This window comes from Eleutherodactylus coqui, chromosome 6 (assembly GCF_035609145.1).
Source record: "Eleutherodactylus coqui strain aEleCoq1 chromosome 6, aEleCoq1.hap1, whole genome shotgun sequence".
In the NCBI taxonomy this organism is placed as follows: domain Eukaryota; kingdom Metazoa; phylum Chordata; class Amphibia; order Anura; family Eleutherodactylidae; genus Eleutherodactylus; species Eleutherodactylus coqui.
In genome coordinates this window covers 173,039,167-173,066,848 of record NC_089842.1, presented here as the reverse complement: position 1 = coordinate 173,066,848, position 27,682 = coordinate 173,039,167, and the positions used below count along the sequence as shown (strand labels likewise).

The 27,682-nt window shown below is 42.3% G+C and overlaps 1 protein-coding gene across 5 annotated transcripts in view; it reads left to right on the top strand.

Annotated features, from left to right (window-relative positions):
* Positions 1-27,682, top strand: part of DAAM1 (dishevelled associated activator of morphogenesis 1) — a 188,686-nt gene that overhangs the window by 97,239 nt on the left and 63,765 nt on the right. For all 5 annotated transcript variants that reach the window (XM_066608225.1, XM_066608227.1, XM_066608223.1 and 2 more), the window contains 9 exons: positions 1,127-1,216; positions 6,831-6,902; positions 18,939-19,033; positions 20,523-20,856; positions 24,080-24,190; positions 24,310-24,413; positions 25,353-25,419; positions 25,508-25,625; positions 26,899-27,037. In XM_066608225.1, the coding sequence (XP_066464322.1) occupies positions 1,127-1,216; positions 6,831-6,902; positions 18,939-19,033; positions 20,523-20,856; positions 24,080-24,190; positions 24,310-24,413; positions 25,353-25,419; positions 25,508-25,625; positions 26,899-27,037 (1,130 nt within the window). The remainder of the gene's footprint in view (positions 1-1,126; positions 1,217-6,830; positions 6,903-18,938; positions 19,034-20,522; positions 20,857-24,079; positions 24,191-24,309; positions 24,414-25,352; positions 25,420-25,507; positions 25,626-26,898; positions 27,038-27,682) is intronic.

The window sequence follows — 27,682 nt, the reverse complement described above, 5'->3', positions numbered from 1 at the left end:
GACCTAGTCCCCCGCCCCTCCCTATGGCTCCCCACTAGAGATGAGCGAGCATACTCGCTAAGGGCAATTGCTCGAGTGAGCATTGCCCTTAGCGAGTACCTGCACGCTCGAGAGAAAAGGTTCGGCTGCCGGCGCAGGTGACAGGTGAGTTGCGGCAGTGAGCAGGTGGAGCCGAAGGGGGGGGGGGGGAGAGGGAGAGAGAGATCTCCCCTCCGTTCCTCGCCGCTCCCTGAACCTTTTCTCTCAAGCGGGCATGTACTCGCTAAGGGCAATGCTCACTCGAGCAATTGCCCTTAGCAAGTATGCTCGCTCATCACTACTTTCCACACCTTCCACCCTGCTTAGCACATACGACCTCTACCCCTGCACCTCCTTACCGCCCCACCCCGTTCGCTTTCTTATATCTGATTTCCACATGAAATCCCCTACTGCCTGTGTTCCCCATGCCTCGCTCCTCCCCTTGTACCTACTGTACCACCCCCACCCCATTTGCTTCAAACTTATTGTATATCTCATGTAATTGTTGTATTGTTTGCATTTCTCCCATGCTTGAAAGCGCTGCGGAATAAGTTGGTGCTATACAAATAAAGATTATTATTACCTCCTCTATGGTAGCTGTAATGGCTGTACTGTTCGTTTCTAGATGGTCTAAAATCTGACTTGTGACTCAGCCTGATACTCCCTCCCTTACCCCATGCTTTACACTGCAGCTCTCAGAGTCTACATTAGTTTTATCAGGAAGTCCTGATAATGGCTCCATGGCAGATGAGCATTAGTTTGCAAACTGGTGACGGTCTGAGATCATGGAATGCATTTTTGTTAACCTTCTGACATATCTATGATGGATAAATAATCCGTTTTTATTGGATTTCACCCAATAGTAATTTTGTTAGTCAGATTTTAGCTTATTCTTTCATATTGTATTATATACTAACGTTTATTTGCATTGCTTCGCACAATTTAATTGTTGACATTGACTTGTAAGTCAGACAGTAATGTTCCCGGTGAGGCGCTGCTTGTATTTGTGGAAGCTTCTCCCCAGGATGTTGGGTAATGTAGTATGACAAATTGTTCAATATCAAGAAAACAAGCCTTATATATAGTTTTTCCTCTTTTTTTTTTCCAGGATGAATTGGACCTCACAGACAAGCACAGAGAAGCCATGTTTGCCCTCCCAGCCGAAAAGAAATGGCAAATATACTGCAGCAAAAAGAAGGTAAGCATGGTACAATGATGATATCACATTGCCAACCGGAAAATCTAGAACAAGTGTTCTTATATATTGTTGTCTGCATGTAGAAAAACAATTGCTATAAATAATATAAAATGTATTTGTTGGATGCCCTCCAGGTCCAAGACAATGATCTGCTGTCTGGCGCTGTGGGTTTTGATTGGGCAGAATAAGTGGGGTGCGACAGACTGGCAGTATTGCTTGTTCCGTAAAAACTATTGAGAAATTGATTCTTCATACGCTCGTCAGACGTATGCAGAGTAAGAATTATGTGCTGCGGTAAGAATGTCTCCTGTGCTCACACACCAATGGAAAATATCTATTTTCATGGCCAGTCTTTCCTTTTTTGCCTCTCCTTGTGAACTGCTCAACTGCCTACTAACTTAGATACTTGGTGTATAGTTTCTACATCGAATTCTATAGTAAGACAGCATCTGTGCTCCCTCTAGTGGTGGCTGATTGCAGCCAGAATTTTATGATTTAAGAGGACACTAAGTTTTATGAACCCCATAAACTAAATTTATGGACTATCATAGTAGCTTCTACACCGAGTCCAGTGATGTCACGCTAACGCTTAACTTCCTCACCATTCCCCTCCCACCACTCCTTGTATACAGTGGACTACTTATACTTACACTTCTAACCAGGAGGACTAGTTCTGTCACTATGAACACGCACATAAGTAGTCCACTGTATATAACAAGCAGTGGCTTTTTGGGCAGACCGTGGGAGAATGACGAAGTAGTTAACTATGAGAGTGACTGATACACCTGAACGTAACATACCAGCTCCTACAAGCCCATAGTTTTGGCTTTTGGGGCTCACACTGTCTTTTTTTAAGAGTACTTTCACACATAATCGAGTTGGTGCAGATCCAAAAAAAGAGAATAACTGCATCAGTGGTGAGGATTTTGATGCAGATCTGTAGCAGACTTCTTCCTTCCACCAAAATCCACTGTGCGACATATGCTGCGGATTTTGGTGTGGATTTGCACTAAATTGCTTTGCATGGGAACATACTCTTTCAATTGAAGGGGTGAAGTCTTCTCCAGATAAGCATCAAAATCTGCATCAAGGATGAAGTTTTTAAACTGATTTTGGTGTGAATTTTCTGTTGTGGAAGATTCGTACTGATTCTACTACGTTTGAACTTGCCCTAAAGGTTTTTTTTGGCACTAAATTAGGGTGCTCTAACTAGGGTGCGTCCTGATGTCCCTTCAGTCCATAGCTGGCACAGTGCTGTGCATAATCTAGTAGCTGTGGCTGGTATGACAGCCCAGTCCCATTCACCTGAATGAGACTGAACTGCTCTCCGGCCCAGTGACCAATGAAAGTGAAGTCACAGGCCTGAGAAGACTCCACAGCGCCTTGGAGGGGATCCCGAGCAGCTGATCCCCCGCCGATCAACTATTGATGACCTATCCTGAAAGATCTTTCATCAATCCTGAAAGATAGTTCATCAAAAGTTTAGTCCTGGAAAACTCTTTCAGGTTATGCTCACATATAGTAGAAATGGTGCGCGTTTTCAGCAGCAGAAAATCAGTGTTCAAAATCTGCACTATTGGTATAGATTGTGGTGTAAATCCGCAGCAGACTTCACACCTTCTACTAAAATGGTGAAATCGGATACAGATCCGCACCAAAAGATGTGTCAAAATCCACACCAAATGTTGCAGCTTTTGACTACTTTTTTTTGCTTTGCGTTTTGGTGCCGATTTTCCGCTGCGTTGGGAATATATAGCCTTAAAGAAAAGGTATGCCTATCCACAGCATAGGAGATAAGGATCTGGACAATGGGGGTCTACTCACTGGGAGCTCTACTGGTCATTAGAACTGGGGTGCTGAAGGTCCCTGAGTGAATGGAGTGGAGGTCAAACATGCACACTGCTGCTGCATTTAATCCAATGCAGTGGGGTGGTTGTAGAAAGGCAAGTACAAGAAGTATTCCTCTACCTCCAGCATTCCCATAGAGATGAACAGAGCTGCAAAGCACACACTCAGCTGCTGCTCCATTCATTTGGTGGGACAATGGACCCATTCTCAAGATCAGTGGGGGTTCCAGTAGTCTGATCCCCACCAATCAGATACTTATCCTTATCCCAAGGATAATTTCTAATTTTTGCACAACCCCTTTAACCTTATATCTTTTGTATGGGGATTTGGAGCATTGTATGAGAAAACTGAATCTAAAAACACATCATAATGCAGCAAAAGGAAAAAAATATGAAAGATAGGAGTTCTAAACTTTAGACATGAGAAGAGTTCTGTATACATCCCGGACATGAAGATGAAGGTCATCACACTTGTGTATAGCGCTGTGTAAGCAGTGCCACCTAACTGCATGGAACAGACCTACTGGGGCAGTTTAATGGGCTTGTAAAAGGCATCTCTCTTAATGATGAGCTGCAGATATTACCGCCCCCCTGCATGGTGCAGACGGCTGGACTTTTACTGAGTACTGCCTCTGAGTTATGACAGAAAATGGGTGAACATAATGAAGTAACGTGGTACTGCACAGACCATTTATTGCAGATAGTTTAACCCGGACGTGCCCGCTTACACTTCATCGCTATATTTCTTTTACTCTTCCCTAATCAGTGGGTTGAATGCAAGATCTATATTCCAAAGCTATCAGACATGCCTTTAATGGGTTTGTCCTGCTCACAAGTTGGATTTGTTAGAGTGTATCAGTGTAGGTAATCTGTGATAAACAGCAGCGGGTCTACTCTTTTATGTCTTGGATGCCAGTCCGGGCTCACACGTGCAGGTCAGATTCCACATTATGATTTCCGCAGCGGAAGTAATTGCGAAATTCGCAGATGCAAGCATTTTTCCATTCGGATGTACGCTATACACATGGTCCGCGCAGAAGAATGATCTCTCTCCCCTTCAGCCTATATTACGGCTTTTCCTTCGAAGTTGCAAGCATCTCTGCCACTCATACTCAGTGTTAATTGTGTATGGGCGACGGAACACTTGCATCGATTGACTTCAATGGGAGCCGTCCATTTGATATCTGCGCTAAAATCGAGCATGCTGCGAATTTTCTTCCGCTCACGGAATACATAATTTGTTCCCATGGGTGTAAACGAAAAATCAAAAATACATGCCTTTTGATTACCGTGGACGTCGATCGCAGATTCTGCACTTAAAATTTGTTTGTGTGAGACTACCCTTAGGTTCCTTTTAGATGAGCCAATTCTCATTTGAACGAGTGAATAAGCAACTGATGTCACCGCTAGTTTATTCGCTCTCGTAGAGCCTGTCTATACAGGCAGATACATCGCTGGCTCACTCAAATGAGAATCGTCCCGTCTTTGACATTCGCGGTATAAGCAGATGAGCGGGACTGAACAAGTGCCGTTTAAACTGAACGATAAGCGAGCTAGTCAACGATGGTTTTTATGCCAGCATAAAATGATTGCTGAGCAAAAATGAACGATTCGTCGTTGGCTGCGTTTAGAACGGACGATATCGTTCACTTTTACTCGTTTGAATAAATGTAAATTCAGAGGATTTTCCATGAGGAGGGTGCGGGCAGAAAATCTGTGTCCAACCCGCCATATGTGAACATAGCCTAATGGCTCTTAACCTCACTGATACATTGTAACAAACACCCTAGACAGGACGGCTTTATCAGCCTGTGATTGCAAAAAGAGAGTTTCCATGTACTGGCAGAAACTAGATGTATGAAATGATGACACAAAGTATATCAGAAAGGTGCAGAACGTTTTATTGAGCAGTGATTGAAGGTCTTCTAAAGGTTCTAGGCAGAGGATGAGCTGAAATAAGGAACAAACACCACTCACCCTTTAAATAATTCCCATCCAATGCAACCAGCCTGGTCCAATCATGTTACCGCTGTAGCATCAAAACTGACGTCTGGTATTTGCTGCAGTGGTTATGTGAGCCATGAATGGATGGCAATGGACTTAAGAGGCTTGAACCAAGGCGGCTGCACCGAAACTGGGAGCAGTTTATCAAGTGAGTAGTGCTTTTAGATCCCAGAGGTGTGGTGCCAGAATTTCTGAAACGATCACACTTGTTGGCTGTTCCCAAACCACGGTATCGAGAGTGTACCCCGACTGGTTGAACTGTGGATGGACATCTGACAGAAGATCACAAAGTGGGTGATCCTAAAGACAAGCATCTGGTGACACATCTGGTATCTCAGCAACAACGTGCCACAATTGACCCAGCAGTAAAATTAGGGGTGAAGTTAGACAAATTTCCCCAAAGACAATGCATGTATCTTGCATGGACTGGGGTTCAATATCCGAAGACCAACAAGGCCACCCCTTGATGATCCCACAAAGATGTCAGTGGACCTTGGACATATGGCAGAAGGTTATCTGGAGGGCCAGGTCCAATTTCCTGCTGGACCAGATGGATGGCTGGGTCCGCATCTGGTGTAAACAACATGAAACCCCATACCATGACTTTATCATTGGGGATCAACAGGCGAGCGGTGGCAGTGTCCTAGTCTGGGGAGTGTCTTAGGTTGGTTGGTCATCATGCCACAATTGTTGAATGGTGAATACTATAGGGACCTGTTAGCTGACCATCTGCACCCGCATCTTCAGGACGTTTTTCACAACCACAGTGCCATCTTTCAACACGACAACGCTCCATGTCATTGAGCTTGAATCACAAAGGAGTAGTTGGAGAAACACTTCTGTGAATTCTCTACATTGCCTTGGCCCCCAAACTCATCAGACTGTAACCCCATTGAACATGTTTGGGATATACTGGACAGGGCTGTGAGATCTGCTCCCACTTATCCGCACAATGTGCACCAACTGATGGAGCTGCTGCACTGGGCATGGGTCAAGTTGGAGAACGGATTCCACGAAGCAGTGAGCATCCTCCATACTCAATGTCTGAAAGCCATGCTCGCCCAAAAAGGTAGACAAACTCATCATTGAGTAGGTTTTAATGTAGTGATCATTCGGTGTATAGAGCTCATTGTAGGCAGCACACCCATATAAAGAGCTGTTTTTCTAAAAGTGGGCATATTTGTGAAATACACGCTTATGTAGACAAAGGAGCAAAATGTCATTACCAAGCAAAAATTGTGTTTTATTTGTTTAATTTTCCTTATTCAGATGTGAGTGTCCTCTGCAGACAGTGTCTTTTCTGTTTCCAACAGACCATCACTCCAGAACAATGTGTCAGCCATATTTCCCTTTTTCTAATAAATCATGCTTCTTAGATGTTCACTCGAGGACTAACGTAATTATTCCTGCTTTTCATTTCAAATGTAAACCAGTTGTGACAATTCATTAAAAGAATACAGTTTGTCTTTCTTCTGCAGGTCTTCCAAGGGCATCTTTTCATCTTCAAGACTTTCTTCTTGTTAGTTTATATATAGTAGTTCATGATATTGCTCTAATTCTTGTGTAGCTTTTCCAAATTTGGTCACTGAGGTTGTGGAAAGGGGGGTGGGCACGGATGGTGGTCAGGGGATTTCTTGCTTCCATGCTTGTCATCTATCCAGAGGGATTTGTGGATTGTATTGTGTGCTCTGCTTATTTCATCCATAGACCATGGTAGACATCTGTATGTTAAAACTTATTTTTGATGTGTTTTTGTTTTTAAGGACCAAGAAGAAGAGAAGAGTGCTACAAGTTGGCCTGAATTCTACATTGATGAACTTAATTCTATGGCTGCTGTAAGTATCTTGCTGCCCTTATTGTTGGTCGAATTGGTTGGCTATGAAGCTACAACTCCTGGTATTCTGGTAACCACAGTCCCTAGAGACTAGTAGGAGCTGATTAATGGCATGGAGAGATGGCGTTCCATAGGCTGGATGGTTGTACATTTTACAGCAGGTATATAATAGTATATTGTGGTGGTGCACTAACCTGGGATGGTTGTGCAAAATGGTACAACACTTTGCAGAGCTTTGTGTGGGGGGGTGGAGGGAGGGGGCTGTAGCCAGAGGTACAACGTGATGCTCCTGGGCCCCAATGCAAAACCTGTAACAGGGCCCCCAACTATAATGCTTTATTCATAGTACTGGGCTCCCTATATGGAGAAGAGAAGCATTATGGGCCCCCTAAGGTTTCTGGGCCCGGGTGCAACCACATCCCCTATAGTTACGCTAGCGGCTGTAGCCTAAGGATGGGTTCACACAGCATTCTTATTATGTCCCAGGGTTTTATTTAAATATCCAAAGATGGTATTCAAACAGAAGCCATGACTGAACCATTGACTGTAGTGATGCAAACAGTGATCAAAGATGCAAACTGTTATGTCTTTGTCTCATAGCAGTCAATCAATCTTTCCAAGGTCATAGCTAGAGGCTCATGGGCCTGGGTGCAAAAGGTCAGCTTGGGCTCCCGCCTGCTCTCATGGTCATTAACCGTGGTCCACCTGAGACTTTCCATTGTATTGCTCGGTCTTTTAAGAGATCCATCGATGCAGCACTAGGAGCCTGGAGATATTGAGAGCCTTAAAAGATTAGGGGCACATGCACCCCCCCTCTTCTCTCTAGTAATAAATAAATATATAAACTCAAAGACCGCATATCTATAAGACATGTTTAATTACATAGTGGACTCAGATACAGTAGATTAGCTCTAGTACCTCTAAATAATGCACTCAGTATATGATAGTCAGATACCAGTGATACAGTGATAGCATTTACAGTGCAGGTACCTCCAGTGATCACAGGGGACATCTTCTTGGATTTGTGATGTCCATTTTAGTTTTTCTTCTCTATCCCTGCAAAGACCACTACAGAGAGTACTTCTAGCCATAACTCTTCTTTTCACACTTTCCCCTTCCTGATGCTAGTCTTTGCTCTCAGTGCTCTTTACACAAAGTAATAATAGTCCCTCTACACCACCCGCATATCACATAGTGGTCGTTCTTCGCTGGCACACATCCCATAGTGGCCCGTCTCTATGCCCCCATGCATCCCACAGTATGGCCCCTGGTGGTCTCATGCAGTAGGGGCCCTGGTAAACCCACGCATTCCAACAGTAGTGCCCCCTGGTGAGCCCACGCATCCCACAGTAGTGTCCTTGGTGATCTCACGTATCCTGCAGTAGTGCTCAAGGTGATCCCACGCATCCCGCAGTAGGGCCCCTGGTAAGCCCACAGTAGTGCCCTGATGATCCCACGCATCCCACAGTAGTGCCCCTACACAGTCTACAGTAGTCCTTCTGTGCTCCTACAGTGCCTCTTAATAACTGACAAATCCCTCCATGGCCTGACCCCACACCGCAAGTCCGAATCTCCGCTCTCAACGTCTTTGATTCACGCATTGCTGCTAACTGGGCAGTCCGACTCCTCCCCCCATTCTCAGGTCACAACTTCTTTCACTCAATCAGGAGTCGGACTGCCTAGGTAGCAGCGCTGCGTGAATCAAGGAAGTTGAGACAGAAGATGCGGATTTGTTCTGCGGGAGTCGAGCTGTAGAGGGTATTCCTGGTGATGGTTTTTACTAGTACAGTGGCAAGGGGTACTCAGCCCTCCCTGGGTAAGGGAGCGGGTTGCAGCTGCGACCCCTATAGTTACACTACTTGATAGGTCATAATTTCCGGTTGAATACAGTTTTCGTGTAATCAAACAAAACCTTATAATGGATTTGTTGGACGTAGACAAATAACGCAGTGTGAGCTCAGCCATAGTTCCTCCCTCATATGCTTCACTTCAACTGGTCCAGGTTGCACATTCATGTAGGGAAAAGAAGAAATCAACTTAATGTTGGGGCTATCCCAGTGAAGTCATTGCATGCTTGTCCTATAATGGTTTTATTTGGGGTCCTATTTTAAAAAACACAAATAAAACTAATTTTATGGAAGGAGGTGGACACGCACATTCAATTGCCGTTATTATGTATAAACAAGAAAATCTTGAGGTTTCTTTGTAGTCAATATGGATAGAACCTGTCAGCTTGAAAATGCTGTCCATTCTGCTGGCAGTCTTCTATAGAACAGGAGAAGCTGAGCAGACTGATACAGTGTATAGTACTGAGGAATAAGATTTGGTACAACTTGTAATTTACTCATTTTAATCTACTTATTCTGAGCTTGGAGGTCCAATGGGCGGTCCTATCAGTGATTGACAGCTACCCCTGTATGTACACTCATACACAGATAGAAGCTGTAAGAGGACAGTGCACTGACATATATGCTTTGTTCATATTACCGTCATGGCTTTTGAGGATTTCAGTAGTTTGATAGCAATAAGAGCACTTCAGACCGCGCTATTCCTAGTCAGAAATGCCATAAAAGGTGAAGCGCTGAGCAAGAAGCCCGCGATCCAGCCTGTCTAAACACTCTGCACGAGCGCTAACGACCTCAGCGGTGACATCAGTGCCCGTGCAATTGTCATCCCGTCCAAATGGGACATTACTCTTCAGCTCACTCTATTAATTACTCTTTTTTAAATGCAAATTAATCACACCATGTCTCTGCTATTGTGTGTTCATTCGTACATACATATATATTCATGTATTTCTTCAGAAGTGTTATTAGTCTAAATAGCCATCATTTCTTTTTGCTAGCCATTAAAAGGTATCCTATCTCCAAAATTCAATGTTGATTCAAGGAACAGGGACTAGAGATTGCCAATGTCATGCACTGCACTACATCAGCCTTGCCTGGAGTGTTCCAATAATTGACAGATGATCTATGCAGATGCTGTAGTTCTAGGCATATCAGAAGTTAAAACTGTTGCCCGGTTGTCCATCCACCTCATTCCTTATCGGTCAAACACTACAGCGTTGTCTCTGCATTTGCCTTTATCTCCGGCCGTTGAACGGGTGTCAGTGATAACGTTTATTTGGAGGGTGTGATGTCCATATGAAAGAAAGTCAATGGCGGCACGGCACAGCTGTCAAGCAACTGCAAAATGGAAATCTGCCAGGTGCATACTCCAGATAGAATGAATATCTTCTCACATCTCTCAAGACAAACATAACAAATAGAGCATCTTATGAAAAGAGCAGTTGTTTCATCTCTCATGGCCAAGAGTCTTGTGCGGGGCTTGCTACGGACAGCTGAGATTCTCTTTGTGTAAAGTCAATGTGGACGTTGGCTGGAGCTGAATAGATGGAGCAGTGTTCGAAAGAGATTGCTGGCTAAAGCTAAGCCGCTATTCTCAGTATATATCTTGATTATTTGCCCATGAGGAATGCTGTATTGGAGCATATAGACAATGTTTCACTGTAAGGAGTCCTCATACGCCAAATGAAGTAGAGGTTCAGGAAAAAGACTATTATCTTGACGCGCACCACAAAAGGGATGGTTGACTTGGAAGTGATGAACAGCGAAGAACTTTATTAAATGCCAGCATGTAATGCGTTTCGAGGCAAAACAGCCTGAATCTCAAATAGCTGGAATTTATCGCTAAAGAGATATCAAATGGAATAGTATACAATGGATCTCAGGGTCATGGTATTACGTCAGTTGTGACTTATCAGCAGATCTGCTCCATCCTTCGCCATACCTCTCCAGAGCAGATTTGCTGATCTACTATTCCATCTGACATTCAATTTGATATCTCTTCAGCGATACATTCCAGCTGTTTGAGAAATAGGCTGTTTTCCCCCGAAACGCATCACATGCTGGCATTTAATTAAGTTCTTCACTATTCATCACTTCCTAGTCAATTATCCCTTTTGTGGTTCCCTCCAAGATCCTACTCTTTGTTTCTAAACCTCTTTTTCATGCACTTGACAGCAGTATAGCCCGCCAGCTATGTATTGTCACTAGGATGGCAGCACCCGTTGTCTCCAAACTTCCATGCCTCTTCCACTCCAGAAGCACTGCCCGCCTTTTCATTTTTTTTGTCTGTGTGTCATCGTACACTAAATGGTCACTTTATTAGAGACCCCCTTCTAGTAGCACACTGGACCCCTTTGGCTTTCAGAACAACAGCAATTTGGTGTGGAGTTCATACACAGATCTCAGAGGACCCAGGGTGTACCAGGAAAACCTTCCCCAAACCACTGGCGTAACTATAGGGGATGCAGGGGATGCGGTTGCATCCGGGCCCAGAAGCCTTAGTGGGCCCATAAGGCCTCTCTTCTCCATATATGGAGCCCAGTACTATGAATAAAGCATTATAGTTGGAGGCCCTGTTAAAGGTTTTGCATTGGGGCCCAGAAGCTTAAAGTTATGCCTCTGCCCCAAACCATTATTCACCTCCACCAGCCTAAAATGTTGACAATCAAGGAAGGGTTCATTCATGCATGCTGCTTATGCCAAATTCCGTCCCTCCCATCAGCATGGTGCAACATAAATCTGGATTTGTCTCAACAGGCGATGTTATTTTTTGCTTAGTGATCCAATTTTTGCGCTCTTTTACCCACTACAGTCTTGCTTTTCTGTTTCTCTTAGACAGCAGTGATACTCGAACTGGTTGTTTGCTGTCATAGCCCATCTGAACTAAGGAAAAATGAATTGTACATTCAGATATGTTGGTTGAAACACAAGCAGTGTATTCTGTTGCAACTTTCTTGACTGTGCATTGCTGGTTTGTGAGAGTGATACTTGACATCCTACTCTGACCCCTTTCCTTGATGAGTTGTTTGCATCCACAGGATCCTATTTTCTGGATGTTTTCCCTTGATCACACCATTCTTAATATACACTATCCTACCCACACTAATTGGACACCTGAACAGAAATCAAAAGTAGTATTTATTTACATATGTTAACACTTAGTGGGCCTTCTTTTGGCCCGAATGATATTGTATACTGTCATAGCATATCCTCTACTAACATCTGATACGCTTCTGGAGGTGTTTCCCTCCAATCCTCCTGCAAAAGTCTGGCAAGTTCTCTCTGGCCCATCTACAATGGTACAAGGAGTTTAGTCATTGGACGGTTTAACAATGGAAGAACATTCTATGGAGTGGCGAATTGCACTACTCCTTCTTCAAATCAGATGGCTGTACTTTGGTGTGGAGGATGCCTGGAGAATGCCTTTTGCCTAAGTCGGTAGTGCCAACATTTAAGTATGGCGGATACTTCCTTATTGTCTGGGGATGTTTTACATGGTACTGTCTTGGTCCATTAGTTGTAGTAGCAAGAAACATGAACATGGAGATGTACCTTCTATAGACCATAATGTACTGCTGACAATGTGGTAAAACTCTGGGAATGGTCAGCAATACTTCCAACAAGACAGCGTGCCTTGTCACAAATCCAACACTGTTTTATTTGGTTTGAGGATGTGGATGTTTCACGATTAGACTGGCCTGTACACTGTTCTGATCTGAACCCTACTGAACATCTTTGGGACAAATTGGAACAGAGAATTTACTGGACATTTGCAGGATGAATGGAGGGAAATACCAGCTGAAGCGTATTGGATATTAGTAAAAAGTATGTGGCGGAGAGTATCTAATGTCCTTAGGGCCAAAAGAGGGCCCACTAAGTGCTAACACATGTAAATACTACTTTTGATTCTTGGTTCAGTTACTTTTGGAAGGCTGGTGTACCCAACACTGTTGCACAAGAAAACCACGGAAGGTTGGCAGTTTTTGAAAAACTAGTTCTGGCTAGTCTAGCATCAGTGAACATGGGTTGTTGGAAGTTGCCTACTTTGCTCAATCTTACCATTCTAACATGGATTCACACTGAAACTGATCCACAGAAACTTGCTCGCTTGCTTTTATGCTGCACTTTGGTGGACAGTGTCTAATTTCCATACAGGGGAACTCCAACCGTTAAGCAGCTTGTACCTCTAAGGCCGGTCTCACACACGGGTCACCGGCCGTGCTTGCAGCCAGAATCCACTGTGGGCCTCCCACATAGAACCCGACCAGGTCGTGTGAACCCAGCCCAATAGTGGCCATTCAGCATATATAAAGAGAATCTGCTTTGTCTGACAGCTCATTCCAAATCTTCACCATTAGTTTTAGAAATCAGGTTTCCAATCCATAGGGTAAAATAAAAATGTGATGAAAATGTTATTAACAGTACCAATAAATATTCACATGATGAAGGCAGGCCTGCCAGTTGATATTTTAATTGGTCATTCTAAATGGGCCGACCCATGAACTGATAGTGGTTATATCCTTACATTGAAGTGATGATGTGCCTCTGACTTCAGTTGGGTCATCAGCAAGCCGACAGGGGCGAGTAATCGCATCCTGCACAGCTGGGTACACTTAGCTGATAAGACTTATAGAAAATGGTAATTTGCCTATTAAACAAGTCTTAATGGCGTAATTAATAGATTAGACACCAAATTATAAAATGGTATGTGGCTGAATTCATTACATTTTCTAGGTCACTGAATCACTGAAGGGCAGTCGGGGTGTCTCCATATTTTTACAAGATCATTAACTTTTTCTAAAGAGAACGGCTCATAGCATGGTACTATAACTTATAACTGTAAAACAAGTCGTGTCCTTTAATGTAACTTTAATACGATTTTAATGGCTAAACTTTATAGCTGCTGTCAGACATTGACAACTCAAGTGTGGTTCTTGCAAGTTGGGAAAGAATGAAGTCAGTAATATGGTGTGAAAATATGAGGGAAATGCTCAAGGATGCAGTACCAGCACTCTGCAAGGGTTAAGACGTGTACAGTATATGCAAATCTTACATAATATTGTACACTCGGCTTTAGGAAATCTGAGGTTTTTCACACACAATTTGAGTAAATTGCTTAAAGGGGTGTTACCCCGTTGGGCATCCACAAAATATGCTATGTGTCTGATAGATGCAGCTCCCACCTCTGGGACCCGTACCCACATCCAGAACAAGGTACTCCTAAGATGACCACTGGCTGATTCACTCATCCGAGCAGTGAATGAATGAGGAGGTTGGCGTGCTTGTGTGTGGCTCTCTCCGTTCACTTCTATGGGAGTAAGCCAAGCAGATGTGCTCTACTCTTCTTGTGACTCTCATAGAAGTGAATGGAGAGAGTCGTGCAAATGCATGGCCACCTGTTCATTAATTCCCTGGCTAGATATGGCAGGCTGCAGCTACCTCGTCGGGCTGGATAGGGGTCAGGGTACCCCATTTCTGGAGGTAGGTGCGGGTACCATATGTGAGAGACGCATTTATCAGATATTATTTTAATATATTGTGGACATGCCAGAGATATCTCAGATGGAATTACTTACTTTTAAACCCATTTGGCTTAATATAGTGACCTCATACAGATTCGTCCCTGCAATATATCTGTGCAACAGGAGATTCCCCTCTTATGGCCATATTAAGTGCACATAATACATGTCGTGGCATCATAGGAATGCATTGAGTGGTACCATGTGTTTCATCCAGTGCATCTAAGGGCTTGTTTGCATGATGGTATTTGCGCAGTGTATTACGCTGTGCTGAATCTCCATTGATTTACATTGTGGTATTCAGCTAAGCATATTTTTGTGCAACATGCCCTACTTTGGTGTGTATTACGCTCCAAAATAGCCCTTTGAAAAAAATGGGGCAGCCTAAATATGCCGTAAATAAGCATGAAATCTGCGTGTTTGCGCAAGAAATGAACAAGCTTTCATGTGGGTTCTTTTCGCGCATAAATACATGAACTGAGATCTGCATAGCCCCGTGTGACCTAGCCCTAAGGCTTATTTCAGATCCCGTTAGGACCGCACATTTGAAAGGTGCCACCAAATGTCCCCCCTTAACATGCAGTGTAGCTTTTCTTCAGATGCACTTGTTCACACCTGTATTTCCCATTTCCATTTCAATTCCATCTGTCTTATATTTGGAGCAAAAAAAGGGAATTCGAATAGAAATAAGTGCAGTGTAATATGCATGCACTCTCGTAAATAAAGGCGATTACTAAATAAGCATTTCCATTTGTTTCCCCATTGATTTCAATTGTTTAAAAAAAATAAAATAAATAAAACTAAATTCTTTCCATTTAATTGAATTCTCTTAGGCCTCCTACACACGGCCGGGTCGGATCCCGCTGCGAGAATTCTCGCAGCAGGATATGAGCCATGCAACTGCAGTGACCGCTGCGGCTCACCTGCTCCTGGCATCTCCTTCGCTCTGCTATGTGCCAGCTGCCGCACATGTGCAGAGTAGAGCCGGCGCATCAGCCTTGACGTTTCTGTACGGGCCTCTATGAGGCTCGCACAGATATAGAAGATGCCGCGCTTTGTTTACCACGCGAGTTTTCACGTGGTCAAATCGCAGTCGTCTGCATAGGATTGCATAAACTCATGCAATCCTATAGCAGCATGCACGGGCGGAAAATACCGCCGCGGAATTTCCGCTCTTGTGCATTCACCTGTAAGGTTTCATTTTCTGGGATGAACAGCGCTGCTGGCTGCACTATTTGTTCCGTTTTAAACTGAACAGAATCAAACAGAAATCAATCTGTTTTTGTTTGAAAAGCCATTGAAATGAAGAAATAAAATGGAAACACTTTTCCGTTTGCTGTTCTGTTTTTGCAGCAGAGTAACAGAATTTAGACATAATTCAAAAGGAAATGGCAGACACACATGTGAAGGAGCTTTTAATCAATATACCAAATATTTGTGTGCAAAAAGGATGGTCTTTTGGCATATAGTTATCTAATTGTAGTTGGGTAGTATTTTATCTTGTCACCACCAGGAAGCTAGGGGATTGACAGTGCTTGGATGCAGAAACACCGCTGTGCTGTGCTGAGTGCCAGGACCTGCTGTGAGGCATCTACATTACAGCCTATCAGGAACAGGGGGCGTGACCCTCCTGTCAAGCACCTAGTATCTTGTCACCACCCACACTTCCGGTGGTGACAAGATACAAGAATACCATGATAGTCTATGCTCCTGTAATACTTAGGATGATACTAACACGTGACAGTCACATTCCACAATGCAAGTTGCATTTTGGAAGAGCAACATTTAACCTTTGAACTCTGCTACTTGGGAAAGAAAATCACAAGCCTCTTGTTGAGCTGCATGACCCACTTGCTCTAAGCACCACCTAGAAGTTGTTATATAGCCCCAACTTGCAGACGTTGTCGTAGAGCTTAAAATACAAAGCAAGTTGTGTTCAATCTGTAAACACTTAGTAGATATTTACAGGAATACAGTGTAAGAATAGCACCGTTCATGTGTAAAGAAGATTTTCCATTACTAACAAAGCAACGCCGGGGGCTTGGAATATATTGACTACTCCATGGCTAATGGACGGACAACTACTGGATCGTCTATACACTCGCATGGAGCAGCTGCGTATTAGAGAGATTAAGCGCCCCTCCTCTGTGCTGTCTTTGTTAAATTTTGCAAGGGAGTGATGGAATAAATGACATCACTAGTCGTCTAGGCCTGCAGGGCACAGGGTTGCTTTGTACCATTGCTGACAGCTGTCCACACGTATTACCATGGGGCAAGTCACACAATACAATAGAATTAACCCAACCGTCCTCTCCCCCCTTTCTATCCCGTTCAGTTGTTGAAGGCTGGATGTTTGGAATCATTTTTATAAACTCCGATGACCTGTTGCTCTGTTTGCCTTTTCCTTTCTAAACACCATTGCAAACATCGAGTATTTCAGCACGCGCTTGTTTTGTAGGATTAGAAGTCTGTAAATTGAAAGTTGATGAAAGGGATTTCTAAGCCTAACTTTCTAGGAACTTGGCCTTGCTCTTGTTTACTGGGCTTGGAAACTAAATATTTGACATTTCCTTCCTTTATTAATAATCTTCAATGTGAACGTGGAGATCTTCATGCAAGAATGTTGTATTTTTTTAAGGTTATACAGTAATCCTTGATTGATTATAGACATGCAAGCATGTTGCCTGGACCTGTCAGAAGATAACTTTAGTGTGGGACCTGGAGCTAAAAGCCGCTAATGCTCTGTATGAAGAGGTCTTGTCATTCTCTATAAGAACGAGCTCCTTTGGCTCTGAACTGCTTCCCCTCAGATGTAAACCATTCTGGCTGAATATGCTTACTTGTTAAAGTGGTTTACCAGAATTTAAAACATTAATGGCGCATTCTGTTAGATCGATGAAGGTCTGACCTCTGTGGTGAGCACATTCGCTGCGCTGATTGGTGGGGGTCACCCATGGATGAAACATTGAAGGCCAATTATAAGGAATGGTCAACAATGTTAATACCTTTGAAGAAAATGCCTAAGATGTTGTAAATTAGTTATTTGGAAATATACTGCCAATTCTGCAACAAAACATACCCCAGGGAATTATTAGGCAATTCTGTGTCCTGATAGAATATATGAACTTCTTAGGGCTAATGCCCACGGCCGGATTTCCGCCACGTGAAACGCGGTGGAAATCTGCAGCGTTTCACCGCAGCTATTAGGTTCTTTTGAACCTAATAGCTCGATGTTCACGCTGCGAAATTCCATTGCGGAATTCCGCAGCATGAGAAAACCCGCAGCATGTCATATTTGCTGCGGGAATATGCGCGGACTGCTTCCATTGTAGTCAATGAAAGCCAGCCATCATGCTATACTTCCGCTGTAGCACAGCGGAAGTATAGCATGAATGTGCGCCCTGCCCACCGCCGGCCGCGTCATATGACACTGCCGGGGCGTCATGCGGGAGCTGCACTGCGGATCCGGAGGTGAGTATGGGGTCTTTGGGTAGGGGGGGGGGTGGCGCCGTGACTGACCCCGCTGTGGTATTCTGCTTGCGGAGCCCGTCACAGACGTGGGCATGAGCCCTTAAGGAGAGCTGTACATATCTTGGACACCCTCAAATTTGACTTGTAATAAACCATCTTACCAAAAGTAATTGAACACTTGAGCAAGAATTATAAGTAGTATTTGTTTACATATGTTAATACTTTGTAGGCCAGTGTAGTTGTGGAACATCCATATTCTCAAACCAACCTAAAACAATGTTGGATTTGTGACAAGGCTTGTTGTCTAGTTGGAAGTATTGCTGATCATTTCCAGAGTATTACCACATTATCATCAGCATATTATTGTCTACAATGACAAGGTTCAACTCCGTGTTCATGGCTCTTGCCATTACAGCCAACGGACTGACACCATGGCATCCCTAGACCATAACAGAACCTATGCCATGCTTTAGCTGTTAGCACAACACACTCAGACAGAAGGTGTTTCCCCGGTTCCTCTACACCCAGGTACGTCCATCTGATGTGACGATGGAGTAATATAATTAGTCATTTCATAGAACGTTCTTCCATTACTCAACTGTACATTGCACTCCATGATGGATAGGGGTGCCCAAATACTTTTGGTAGGATAGTAGTAGAGACATTTCCTCTACCGGGTCAGTTTCAGTTTAAAAGGGGGTTGTGGTGATGTGACAAGCGCCTTAATGTGGATACAAAGATGTAGGTTAACTTTAAGTATGGTAAAGGGTTATCACCTGCTGTTGGGAGTATAGTAATCTAATGTTGACCCCCTTTTTTTTCCCCCTGCAAATCAAATACGCTTTCAACAACTTGAAATGACTTCCCAGTTTGCTCCCACTACTGAGGGTTAAACGTTCTTTTCCCTCCGTGAATAAAAATTCATGCTAATCCGGATGATATTAATCATTGTCTGCTCTTGTTTACAGCAGATGGTTTATCCGGGCATAGAGTACCATCCTTCTGTTCCAAAATCGGCCTCCATCCATGCCCTGTTTTAGGGTTCTTACAAATGATTATGTCCTACAAGTTTAGTGTGTGTTAATATGTTGGTTTACGCTGCTACTTTTTCTCCACACCCCCATGATGCAATAAATTGCTAATGATCCCATTAAACTCTTAATGAATGAGCAATTAACTTTCCCATTTCCCATGTTGCAGAGAAGAACATTATTGGCAATGGAAAAGGAAGATGAAGACGAAAGGAACAAAACTATAGAAAGCTTGAAAACTGCGCTAAGAACGAAACCTATGAGGTCAGTACAATTCATCTTTTTTTTTTTTCTTTCTTTCTTCGCTCACTTATACCGGATGAAATCATTTTTCACAAAATGATGGGTCTGTTGGGTATAAAACTGGTTTATGGTAAGAGAGTGCAAAATATTACATCCCTTTAGAGGGTTAGAATAGGGTTGCATTTAGAGATTAGTGAGCTTTAGGTAACCACATTAATATGGGCCTTAACCTTTGAGAGAGACAATGAGTAATATGTGCCTGAATGGTTATAGGGAAATGCAATTAATTTCCCTAAGAGACAATGCCAGAGTAGGTGGCAAGTGTTGATTAACAGGGTTCTTCACTATCGTGGCTTTATGATGCAAATCATTTGGGTTTCCTTAGAATATGTCTTCTCTATCATTTACATCAGGTACAGGGAAAGGTGCCTTTACACGGGACAACTTGTCTGGCGCAAGATGCCCGACAGGTCATCCCAGCACTAATCATTTCTGTGCTTTTATGGCCCTCCCGCTTGCATTCACAGTAAGCGGGCAGTCATTTAAAAGTGAACAACTGCCTGTTTACATGAGCCGATTTAGTGCTCCGTCTTCAGCATGCAGAAACTGAATGAAAAACAAGACGTAAACGACTTCTCGTTCAACGTTCAGATTCTTGCTGGACCAATGGAATCCAAAGGTTTATCAGCCCATGTAAAAGCATTTCAAGACAATATGATAGTTAAGAACCTTCTATCTTACATGGGTGAATGGTGTATAACAGTTGTTTTTCCCCTATTTATGGCAAGTTTTAAAGTTTACAGCAACACTCTAGGCAAACATTTTATATTTAGTTGTACTTGGTGCAAGATCCTCGGGGGCGGTGCTTGACTTAAAGAACACCAAAGAGAAAATCCTGCTGTCATACAACACCCTTCTCAGGCCTTGCATTTTGCATAATTACAGTGATTAATTTTTTTCCAGGAGGGTTAACAGGATGGGGCACTTGCCATAATGACTGCTCATTCGAAGAGTGGAGTCCTATTTAGAAAATGTCCTATGTTTTGGTTAATAAATTTTAGAACGGTCAGAACATATAACTCAAGACTTTTAACATACATGGATAAAGTTAGAGGGTTACAAAATTAAGCAAATCGACCAAAGTAACATTGCCGAATATAATTTCTTTTAAAACATAATATAAAATACACGGTTTGTTCCTTCATTAACTTAACCCATAATAAAATAATGAAATGGTGTTAATCTGGGTAGTCCAGAGACAGAAATAACAGTTGGAGGGAGACCTAAAAGTGGGGAAAACGCATAAGGAGAAAAGCGGGAGGGGTAGAGGGAATTAGGTGCACTAATATGATAAATAATAAGCACATCCTATGTTGGGAAAATTAAGGTAGACTCTTCTATTGACCAGGTTCGAGGTCTTGTAATGTCCTATTTTTTTGTCCTTTTGGGGGATATGGAAAGGGGTTTGGATTCTATTGCTTAATAATTCTATTTTTCTATATTTTTTTAGGTTTGTGACCAGATTCATAGAGATGGATGGTTTAACGTGCATATTGAACTTCCTCAAAAATATGGACTATGAAATAGCAGAGTCCCAAATACATACCTCTCTCATTGGCTGCATCAAAGCGCTAATGAATAACTCTCAGGGGCGGGCTCATGTCTTGGCCCATTCAGAGAGCATTAATGTGATTGCTCAGAGTCTGGCCACAGAGAACATCAAAACTAAAGTAGCTGTGCTGGAGATAATGGGAGCTGTGTGCTTGGTTCCCGGAGGGCACAAGAAGGTGCTGGAAGCAATGTTGCACTACCAGAGATACGCCAGTGAGAGGACGCGCTTCCAGGTAATGCTACCACCATACAATAAATTATGTGCGTGCTTGGTTTTTCTTCTTACAATGGAAATCATCATTTAGATCAACTAATATCCATGGAAATACCCCTACAATAGTCTCTAGGAACGTAACAACCATGGAGACCTGATCTTGTATATCCCGCCATCACTCTGGGGAAAATGAATCAAGGCACTTGCACCAGTTTCTTGGCATAATAAAGTCAAATTTTGGTGTACACATTTTTTTGCACAATAATTTGTGACCTTTTTTGGTTTTTGCTTTGTATTAGTCACTTTTTTAAAAAGAAAACAGGGCTTAGCCGAAGGGTGATGCCTCCCGAGGACCAACAGATCTACTATAATTCACACCAGAAACCAGTTTCTATTATGGCACAAATTGGCCTAGATTTGATTTTCTGGCACATGGACTGCCAAAAGATGCCAAAATTTGAGTCCTGTGCCTCTTAATAAATCTGGCTCCTTTTTAGGATACATTCACATGGGCGAGTGCGAGTTGCACCCAACATTCTCGGACACAACTGTCATTCCACAAGACACTGACCCTGCGTCGTTGTGCTGTGCGATATGCGAGAAACCACACATCTGCATGTTCTAGTCACATGGGAGACTTGCATAAAAGTAGAACATGCTGCGAATTTTCCGTCTCGGAACATCTCTGCTAGAGAAAAACCGCCCATGTCAACAGACCCATTGAAGAAAAAACTGATTCTGTTTCCTGTGAGTTTTGTGCGTCTCGCAATTCAAACTTGCACAATTTTTTTCACGCTTTATATTAAGAAAGATATATGAAATATTTGCCTTCTGAGCCTGTGAGGAATAGCTGGGAACATCTGACTTTCTATGTTGGCCTGTCTGACCGAAATGTTATCCCTGGATAAGCAGCACCATGTGTTTTGGTTGCCACTCTTCTCCTCCCCTGCTTAAGAAAAAAAAAAACATGCACTTTTCAGCCAATCATGGCTTACGGTGGCATCTGGAACAATGTCTGTCTGTTGACATGCTTTACCATTTCTCAATAAGGTCATGCGTCTTGATCAATGTCACTGCTCTTCAGTGACCCAAAGACCTTACAACTTGTTAGTTCATAACCACTAAAGTAGTGACCTCAGCAGTGTATGTGGGCGCAGTACAGCCCGTCAGATTTATTTATTTACTTTAGTGGTCTCCATTGAAGCACATTTGTTTAGCCTCCACTCAACCGGTTTCATCCATTTATTTATTATATTCCGATTACAGAACTGTGTTTCTTATAACTTCAGAATTTTCAGGAGTACTTTGTTTCTCTTTATCGGGACCAGACCTTGTAAACCTAAGATAAGATATCTGTTTATTTTGAGGTCAATTAACATGTCCTTTCTGAAAATCACATGCAAATTTCAGTTTGATTCAGCTGATCTTAGGACATCATAAAGAACTAATTGTTTAAATTGTCTTAATTCCTGAGAGCCTCCAGGCCCTCGTGTTCCTGCTTGTCCTTTTAAAAAATTGAAACATTCCCTATATGTTATACTTGGCAAGTCAGAATGATTATAAGAACTTTAATGGTAGCAATTAACATACTGTACCTATAATATAGTGACATGAGAAACTGACTTGTACTTATACCCACTTGTACTGCTCTCCTATAAAACAATGGTGGTTGGCAGGGGACTAATCCGGTCTGTATTCGGGATATTGGCCATCTCACAATAAGGCCCCAATCACAATTATTTGGGCTAGAGAACGGACTCTGGTCGGGACCTCCAAAAGGCGTTGCTTTGAATGTGGGATTTTGAAACGATATTCTAATTTAATACCTCCTTTGTGGATTATTGGAGCTATTATCTCAGACAGGGTTTCCCAAACTTCAGTCCTCACGGATCCCCCAACAGGTCATGATTTGAGGATATCCTATTGAAAGGATGCGTGTGGCAATGTGAGACACTGAAAATAATTACATCACCTGTGCAATACTATGGAAATTCTGAAAACCTGAATGTTGGGGAAGTCATATGGACTGGATTTTGGGAAACACAGATGTAGCAGAAAAGATCTACTAATGTATTGTAAAACTGATGTTCTCTACATCTAGATTATTGGTACCTTGAAGCGAATGTCACACGGGCAAGTGCGATATCGGGCTGTGACTCACGGCCCAATATCCCGTTCGCCAACATGTGATTTCCCCCCGGATTACAAGGCGTTTTTTAATCAAAACCACCTTGCATCACTTCGGGGAAGTAGCAATCCTTTGCCGCAGCTGATAGTCATGGCTGACTGTCTCCCATTGTTTTCAATGGCTTGCATCACATCGCACTCGCGTGTACCTTGCACGTGGTGCGATGCTGCTGCTGACACAATTGAAAACAATGGGAGATGTGAGGCAAGAGCACACGCAACGATAGGACGGTGCAATGCTGGAAAAAATCGCTCATGTGTATGACCCTAGTCTAAAGAATGGGGTTCATATTTGTGCGAGATTTGTGCATCTCGCAGCGCACAAATCTCGCACGATTTTCTCGGCTGTGTGAAGGCGGCCTGAGTGTTTTGCGTGTGCGTGTGTGTGTGTGTGTGTGTGTGTGTGTATTTAGTTTATTTGATGAGAAACCCAAGGGGTTGTGTATAAAGTACAGAGAGAATGCTCTAAATTGGTAAAAGAGCTTCAAATTTTCCCATAAACCATTGTGGTTTTTATAGGGTAAACCTTTCTAGTTTACAACAATTATTACATGTAGTTAGGGCTAAAAGTTGTTTAGTTGTACAAACCATTTTTATGTTGCTTCAAAGCATTTAAGATTAAAGAAAAAAAATGAAGTGTCTTTTCAGTAGCGCAAATTCTAATATTTTGGGTATACAGCTCATGTATGTATGGGAATGGAAAACAATTCCCATGTAGTCTGATCCTTCAGTTGTACTTGCTTACAAATAGGGCAGATGAGAAGGAATATAACTGCAGTATCAGACTACACGGACATTGTTTGTAGTCTGTTACCATGGAGACAAATAGGTCTGCATAGGAGCTGTAGACACCACAATGGGATTTTTAATCAATACTATTTTCAAAATGTATTCCTTTTATGTAGTGTCTTTGATGCATTGAAGCAATAAACATCTTCTGACTTTATTAACACAGAGCACTGAACATATTTTCATGATGCTGAAAACTATGGAGTTCTACATTTTATGCCACGGGTGATTTAACGGCTTATCTTCCCCATATTTTTTTTTATTAGACTTTAATTAATGACTTGGATCGGAGTACAGGAAGGTATCGCGATGAAGTCAGCCTGAAGACGGCAATCATGTCTTTTATTAATGCAGTACTTAGCCAAGGAGCTGGTGTGGTAAGGAGACTACATGTTATCAAATTCTTGCTGTAAACCTTAATCATAATAAATAAATGTTTAGTTTCATCAAACCAATTCCAAAAAGTCGCTAAAATGTGTTATCTTTGTGCTTCCAGGAAAGTTTAGATTTCCGACTTCATCTCCGATACGAATTTCTAATGTTAGGAATTCAACCAGTAATTGATAAACTCCGGGAACATGACAACTCTACACTTGACAGGTAAGTGATCTGACTAATTCTTATGTTGTAAAGCCTGTTCAAAAGACTTCTAAGCATCAATCCATGGGTACCCTTTTTAGGATTCTTTGTTTTCTTTTTTTTTTTTCCACATTTTTTTATTTTTTATTAATACAATGGACAGCATATCTAATATGAAATAAATATAGGTACATGTTACTTAAAAGTGGCATATCACAAATAGAGTGTAACAGTACACTGATAGTCCCTGGAAACGGTGAATTCATGAAAAATGAATTGCAGTTCTGCTAAGTATACTATGGAAAAAGTTGGACTTCTTAACACACATTTTGATCAAACTGTGAGAGCCCATCTGCCAGCAACAAGGTGACTCCATAAAATGGAGCATTCAGACTCAGCTTTCTTTCTTTATCGGCTGTTTATTCCCTAATCACACGGCAATGACTACTTTCTTTTTCGGCATGAACAACTCACAGACAACAAAAAAAGTGTTTGTTCGTTCATCGACTAATTTGGGGCAGTTACACAACCCAATAATCAGGCAAACAGTCATCCAGGCCCAATCATTGGCTTCTGTAGTAGAGTCTTTAAGCTAAAGCAATATGATAACACCTTTGACATGTTTTAGCACTTTAGTAAAATGAAAAAAGTTTAGTACCGTGTTAGTCAAGCACTTTCGTGCATGGACTAGCCACAAGTCACTCAACGTAGGATGTGATGGCCACCAGAAGTAGAAGTTAACATGTTTTGTGCTCTCCTACTGCACAAAAAGGCATATAGACATCTCTGCCGTGGACCCCCCACCTCCTTGAGCCAGAATGGAGAGCTCCTCCGCCAGACGCAATGTGTCTGTGCATTACCTGCTTTTCAACTTGGTGAAATCTAGAAATATTGAAAAGAGTACTCTAAATATACATCTGAAATAAACCACATCTAATTATTCCTTTTTCTTACTTGAAGGCATTTAGATTTTTTTGAAATGCTGAGAAATGAAGATGAACTTGAATTTGCCAAAAGATTTGATCTGGTGAGTGTCGTGCTCTTGACTATTTCATAAAGCCATATGAAGTGCCATGTCCTCCAGTTTACATTTTACGCGTTTCCTATTTGTACAGGTTCATATAGACACAAAAAGCGCAACTCAGATGTTTGAACTGATAAGGAAAAGGATAACACACTCAGAATCCTATCCGCACTTTATGTCTATACTTCATCATTGCCTCCAAATGCCTTGTAAGTATGTGAACTGTGAAGGGAATGAATTGACGCTCAAGTAAAGCTAGTTGTAGAGCAATCGTGTAAAGCTGGTGCTTGTTCTTGCCAAATTAAGCCATACAAATTATAGTTTTTTTTGGGTGCTATACAAAACTTTAAAAGTAGATCTGAATCGGTGAAAGTAGTAAAACCAGCTAAACTTACCCATCCTCTTCCCTGGCTGTCCAGCACTGCAGCCCTGCTGTCCTCCCAAGTGGTTTTTGGAATTTCTAACACCTGACCACTGCAGCCAATCAGAGGCTGCACCAGTAAGGTTCCATTCTCCTGGCATCACTGCTCAAATACTGGAAGCCATGATTCCAGGAGACCTTCACTTGATCGCTGGGAGAGAGGATGGGTAGGTACTCCTGCTTTTTATTGTTTTAACAGATTTGGATCTATTTTCTTTTTTTTTTTTCTAAATGTATACTATCCGGACAACCACATTTAAGGGATTGTTTGGAGATGGAGGGGTTTCTCAGCAGCCGGAGAATCCCTCCAACTCCCCTGCAGGGGAACCCTGGCATCGCGCTGCTGGGGAATCCCTTAATATCCCCTGCAGGGGAACCCCAGCATCGCGCTGAGATGATAGTTCCGGCGATGAAGGCAAGCCCTGGTGGAATCCCTTCATCTTTGTGGTAGGGCTTCCCTTTACTGTTGAGAGAGGGATGAAGGGGGTTCTCCCAGGGACTCCCTCCATCTCTCTTGCGCAGCTTTTTAGTCAGTTCCGGCCGTGTGAGTGTCCCTGACCCTCACAACCATCTGTTCAGACGATTTTCTGCAGCGCTAGCTGCAATGCTTTTGAATTCCAAGCTCATATGAATAAACACTAAGGCCGACAAGGTGTGTGTGTAAAAGATATATATATATATATATATATATAATGTGTGTATGTATGTATGTATATATGCATATGCAGTAATCTGATTTAAATAAAGTAGTCTTCTGGTTACACAATCTAATCAAAAGTCTTTAAAATCACGAGTTAAAAAAAAAATGAAATACAGTAATACTTCTGGCACGAGCTCCTGGTAAATCTGTCTTCTTGGCCGCCTCCGTTGTTCTCACTCTCACATATTTGCTTCATGATAATTATTTATAGAACGTTCCCAGTGACACTTGATGTCAATTTTCTTGTTTTTTTTTCTTCTGAGAAGACGATACGTTATCTGTTGATACTTGGCCTGCTGAAGGTTGTATCCCTGTCCTCCTGAGAATATAACATTTATTGAACATCTTTGTCCTTCACCAGATAAACGAAGTGGCAATACTGTACATTACTGGCTCCTCCTGGATCGGATAGTTCAGCAAATCGTTATCCAAAATGACAAAGGACAAGATCCTGACATTTCTCCTCTGGAAAATTTCAATGTCAAAAATGTAGTTAGAATGTAAGTAAACATGATAGTCCTAGTATTGTCTGAGGAAGACACGAATCTATTTCTACAACGACAGACTAATGGCCATTGATGTATTGTAACATCCACACTTAGGTCTTTCCTATCATTTTTAGGCTAGGTTCCTGCCACAATTTGGTTTAATGGACAGCATATACCGAAAATCCTCCGAAGAGTTTTTTATTTCCGTCTAGCATGTTGCCTTGTGGGAGCAACTAAATGGAAAGAAAATGAAAATGAAAAAACTGAAACAAGTGGATAGCTTTCCTTTTGCTTCAGTTTTCCATTGACATCAATGTTAAAAAAAAGTGTGAAAACCCGATTGCAGCCGGAAAATACTAAACTGAATTGAAACTGAAGGTCTTCAGTTTCAATGCATTCAATGGGCTGGAAAACTGAACCGTGTTCCACGTGTCCCATGAGTAAACATGGGGCTGAAAACAAAACACTAGTGTTAAAAACCCCTGATACCACTGATGTCCATCGGGTGTTATTGGTCAATGCAGTATATGTTTTTTTGAGGAATTAATGGAATATGTATGCAACTGCCATCCCATAGAACTTAATTCCCAGGCATGATGTAAACGTAACCTTACTTTTTGGATAATCAATTGGCACTTACATAACTACTTAAAGAGC